The sequence below is a fragment of the Tinamus guttatus genome, unplaced genomic scaffold (genome assembly GCF_059628265.1).
Source record: "Tinamus guttatus ecotype Peru unplaced genomic scaffold, ASM5962826v1 Tinamus_guttatus_pri_ptg000057l, whole genome shotgun sequence".
Lineage (NCBI taxonomy): Eukaryota > Metazoa > Chordata > Aves > Tinamiformes > Tinamidae > Tinamus > Tinamus guttatus.
In genome coordinates this window covers 243,671-248,684 of record NW_028288591.1, presented here as the reverse complement: position 1 = coordinate 248,684, position 5,014 = coordinate 243,671, and the positions used below count along the sequence as shown (strand labels likewise).

Sequence of the window (5,014 nt, the reverse complement as noted above, 5' to 3'; positions counted from 1 at the left end):
TAGGGAGACTTAACTGCGCTGTATTAGTAACCTCGAGCCATTTAGGGCTCTGCCTAAGCAGTTATTTATAGCCTTTGTGCTACCTTTGCTATTTTTAACCCTCCTGCTGCAGAGAAGCCAGGTTAAATATAACCCGGATTGGACTTCGACAGAGGCGCCGCGAGGCCTTGAGCAAAGAAAGCACCTGGAGGAGGGGGCCGTTTTCCAGCCTCCGCCGATGATCCTGCCCTAAAGCCGGATGGGGATCGGGCAGCGTCACCACGATGGAGCGGGAAATCCTCCCGCTCGGAGCTGGGGTTCCCGGGGCAGGGAAATCCCTGTGCGCGTTCCCGGGGCCGCGCGCTGCTGTCGTACATGCCCATCACCGCGGCACAGGGGCGCCCGCTCCGGCTCCACCGGCCCCGGGCAGCCTCCCCATTGGGACAAGGGGCCGGGGCGCCTGTCCCCGCTGCTCCGCGGCAGCGAGAGCCGGTGGCCGAGGCCGCGGGAGGAGGCCCCGTGGCCGCCCGGTGCCGCGGGGAAGCCCGGTGGCTCGCGGGGCTCCCGGGCCTGCGCGCGGCTCGCCCAAGGCTTCCTGATTAAAGCGTCTTGAGGTAATGCAGCCTGTCATTGAGACAGATTAACGGCTGACCTTCTTCCTGCGGAGCGGGATTGGAGGCCGTGCCAAGCTGCCCTCGCCTCACATAAGCTCCGCGGCGCCGCCCGGCAGGGGATTTGCCGGCAGAGCCGATGGGAAGATGCCCGCCGGCGCTCGGCGCTGCGCCGGGGCCGCCCGCGGGCAGCAGTAGCGGCGCCCAGAGGAGCCCGGCGGCGGCCGCCGAGCCCGGGGATGAGGTAGGAGCCCGTGCGGGGCCGGGATGGGGCGGGAGGGCACCGCGCACGGCACCGCGGCCGCCCTCCGCAGGGGCTGCATCCAGCCAAAGCAGCCATCGATGCTCCGAGCACGGCCGGGGATCCGAGGCCGGAACTCGCTCCGGAGAGGCCCCGGGAGCTCCGGACCGGCACGCAGCGCTCCGGAGCCCCTCGCCGCGGGCAGCGCTCCGGGAACACGACCTTTGCCACGTCTTCCCGCAGGGATTAGTCCCACGAGAGCAGCCCGGGCCCCTGCAGCCCCGCGGGAGCGTCGCGGAGCCCCGGAGCGCTCCGTGCAGCGGGGAATTCCCTGGGGGCTCCCACCGCGGCTCATGGGCTGTGCCAAAGGAGTCCCTGCTCTGAAGGGACCGGCAGCACCCGCTGCCTCAGCACATGATAAAGGAGACCTCAAAGGAGTGCGGGGTTGTCAAGAGTACTCCTGCCTTTATAAAGCCTCTTTCCACAGATGTGCTGCAACTGTCTCTGTGCGACTTACACTCCTCCTCAAGCCCACGGGCTCCTTTGCCCTCTTGCAGCTTCTTCTTTTAGCAAGAAAAGAGAGTTTTGCCCCCTCCCGCCTCGCGGAGACACACGAGGGCCAGATGTCGGCTCCGAGCTGCCACCATGCCCCGAGGAAGGCAGTAATTAAGGCAGATAATTATTTGTGAGACAGAGCCCGGGCCCGCAAGATTATTACAGATGACGCTTGGGCATGGGCCAAGCGCGGAGGGGCAGGGCCAGCAGCGCTCGGCGTGGGCACGAGGATGGCAGGACGGAGACCGGCCTGCGGCCGAGCCCTGCAAAACACAAAATGCAGCGAAACGGGAGGGCACCGGCGGGTGCCCCCGGCTGCACCAACCCGGGCAGCGCCCCGGCCCCGTGCACGGAGCCGCGCTGGGGCTGGCGCAGCACGTGCAGCCTCGGGGCCGCGGTGCCGTGCGCCGGCCGCCCGCGAGCACAGGGCGCCGGGGCACGGATACCTCCTCGCGCCGGGGACCTCAGCGCCGCCGAGCCGGAAAATCCTGCTCCCCTCCGCAGGGACCTCGCGGGACGCTCGGTTTCACAACCGCCTTCCCCCGCCGCTCGGTTTCTGCCGTCAGGAAGAGAGAGCAGCTAAATTAATTGAGAGAATTAGCGCGCGCGGGGCCGGCGCGCCGGGCGGGAGCTCCCCGCGCCGCCGGCCGCCCCTAACGCGCTCTGTGCCCGCGCGCAGGTGCCCCGGCCGGCCGGCGCGGCGGGCTGACCCGCGGGGCTGACCCATGGAGCTGTGCGCGCGCGACGGCTGCGTCCCGGAGCCGCGCGGGCGCCGCAACTCCGTGCCGCCCGCGCAGACGCCCACGGCGCGACACATGCTGGCCTACCTCCCGCGCCCGCCGCCCGCCGCCTGCGGCCCCTTCGCGCACGAGGTAGGGTGCCCGCGCAGCCGCCCGTGCCCGCGCCGCGCCGCGCGCGCCCCGCTCACGCTGCCGCCCTCCCCTCGCAGCCCGCGCCGCCGGCCTTCCCCGCGGCGCCGCGGCACGAGAGCGGCGCCGGCGCCAAGAGAAGTGCCCTGCTCCCCAGCTACCTGCCCCTGCCGTGCGGCGCCCGCGCGCCCAGCGAGCGCTCGCTGGCGCAGAGCCGCGCGAGCGTCGCCGGCTCCGAGGCCGCCAAGCACCGGCCCAGCGTGTCCATCAACACAGAGGAGCTGCCGCGGTACCGGCGCGCGTCGCGCCTCGAGGCGCCCGCGCGCTGGTACCCGCGGCACGCGCTCAGCGTGCCCAACATCCCCACGTCGGCGCGCAGCCGCACGCCCACGCGCAGCGTGGCCTCGGTGGCCGGCGGCGAGCGGCTGCCCAGCCGGCGCTGCAAGATCCTGGACCGCGAGCGGCTCTGCAGCCTGGCGGGCAAGCAGCAGCGCCAGCGCTACGTCACCAAGATGGGCAAGTGCCAGGTGAACCTGGGCAACATCCAGGAGAAGAAGCGCTTCCTCTCCGACATCTTCACCACCATCGTGGACCTCAAGTACCGCTGGTTCCTCTTCGTGTTCATGATGTGCTACATCGCCACGTGGCTGCTCTTCGGCGTCATCTACTTCGCGGACGCGTGGGTTCGGGGTGACGTGCAGCACATCGGCGACCCCGAGTGGAAGGCGTGCATCGAGAACGTGGACAATTTCGTTTCTGCCTTACTCTTCTCCGTGGAAAGCCAGAGGACCATCGGCTACGGCTCCAGGATGGTGACGGCCAACTGCCCCGAGGGCGTCATCCTGCTCATGGCGCAGTCCATCATCGGCTCCATGATCGACGCGCTCATGGTGGGCTGCATGTTCGTCAAGATCTCCCGGCCCAAGAAGCGCGCCCAGACCTTAATCTTCAGCAAGAACTGCGTCATCTCGCACCGCGACGAGAAGCTCTGCCTCATGTTCCGCATCGGGGACCTCCGCGACAGCCACATGGTCGACGCCAAGATCAGAGCCAAACTGATCAAGTCGCGGCAGACCAAGGAGGGGGAGTTCATCCCCCTGGAGCAGTCGGAGCTGAACCTGGGCTACGACACGGGCGAGGACCGGCTCTTCCTGGTGGAGCCGCAGATCATCTGCCACGTCATCAACCAGCACAGCCCCTTCTGGGAGATGTCCGCCGAGGCGCTCCGCAGGGAGCAGTTCGAGATCATCGTCATCCTCGAGGGCATCGTGGAGGCCACAGGTGAGTCCCCGGGCGGGCAGCGCCCGGCGCCGCTCCGGCCCGGCCGAGCCGCAGCCGCTCCTCCCCGCAGGGATGACCTGCCAAGCGCGCACGTCCTACACGGAGGACGAGATCCTCTGGGGCTACCGCTTCGAGCCGTGCATGTCGCTGGAGAAGGGCGCCTTCCGCGTGGACTACAGCCGCTTCGAGCTCACCTTCGAGGTGCAGACGCCGGCGGCGAGCGCGCGGGAGATGCAGGAGCTGCGCGAGCTGGAGCGCGCCGAGCGCTCCACGCTCAGCCTCTACTGGGACCCGCTGCTGCAGCCGTGCGCGGCGGCCGAGCCGAGCGAGCCGGGCGACGAGGGCAGCGCCGCGGCGCCCGCGGCCCAGCGCCGCCACGGCGGGGCCGCCGCGTAGCCCCCGCCGCCAGTGCCATAGCCCAGCCCCGGCCCCGCTGTTTTTGCAACGCTCCTTTTTTTTTTTTGTTCATTTTTGTAACAAGAACTCAAAATAAAAAAATAAAATAAAAAAGGCAAGCTGTGGTTATCAAAGCAGCATCGTCCCTGCACGGCCGGGAGTCGCGGGCAGCGCGGGGCTCCCCCTGCTGCACACACGGGGCAGGACCCGGGGGATTGAGGATGGTCCTGCCCGCTGCCCCCAACCCCCCTGGCCCCCATCTTCCCCCGCCCCTGTCCCCGCGGTCAGGGAGCACGGGAGGGGACAGCGGGCCCCGCAGAGCGGAGCAGCCCCACGCGAGACCCGCACCGCCCCGCACACACAGGGACCGCCCGGGGCCCCGCGCGGGGCAGCTGAGGAGCCCGGGACGTCCCCGCCGCCGCCGGGAGCCCCGCAGAGCCCCGGGGTGTCCCCGCAGCGCCGGCCCTCGGGCCGCTCACCGGGGACGCGGGAGGCGGCGCGCGGGGCCCGCCTGGCACACCCGTCGTTTGCACACCTTGCACACCTGTGTGCACACCCATTTGCACGCCTATTTGCACGCCTTGCACACGCGTTTGCACACTCACTTGCACGCGATACCCCTCCCACGCTCCCGCATGACGGGCACATTTTCACCTCCTACCCCCGCGGCCCCCCCCCCCCCATTGGCCGCAGCGGCTGCCCCCCCCTCCCCCCCCGTTGACCCCCCCCTCCCCCCCAAGGACCCGATCCCCTCGGGACACCCGCGAGTCAGTCCCTGTCCCTGTCCCCGCAGTCCAGATCACCCCCTGTCCCTCACCGCGTCCCAGGGCTGCTCCTCCGCTCCGCTCCCTCCTCCTATAGGCACCCCCTATAGGGGCTCCCCGCTGCTCACGGCTGCCCCCCGGTGGCCGCGCAGCCCCCACGGGCTCCCCCGGTTGCCCCCCGGCCGCGGCCGCTCCGCCCGCTCCCCGGGGGCGGCGGGCAGGGGAGCCCGCGCGTGGGCTGCTCGCGGGGGCCGCCTCGCACAGCCGGCGCTTGCACACCCGTTCGCACGCCGTGCACGCTCCTTTGCACGCCTTGCA

General features: G+C 70.2%; 1 protein-coding gene across 1 annotated transcript; it reads left to right on the top strand.

Annotated features, from left to right (window-relative positions):
- Nucleotides 1–2,111: 2,111 nt before the first annotated feature.
- On the top strand, nucleotides 2,112–3,932 carry LOC104579181 (G protein-activated inward rectifier potassium channel 4-like). The gene is made up of 3 exons (XM_088540256.1): nucleotides 2,112–2,258; nucleotides 2,336–3,536; nucleotides 3,607–3,932. The coding sequence occupies exons 1-3, from the start codon at nucleotides 2,112–2,114 to the stop codon at nucleotides 3,930–3,932; spliced, it is 1,674 nt and encodes a 557-aa protein (XP_088396382.1).
- Nucleotides 3,933–5,014: the final 1,082 nt, after the last annotated feature.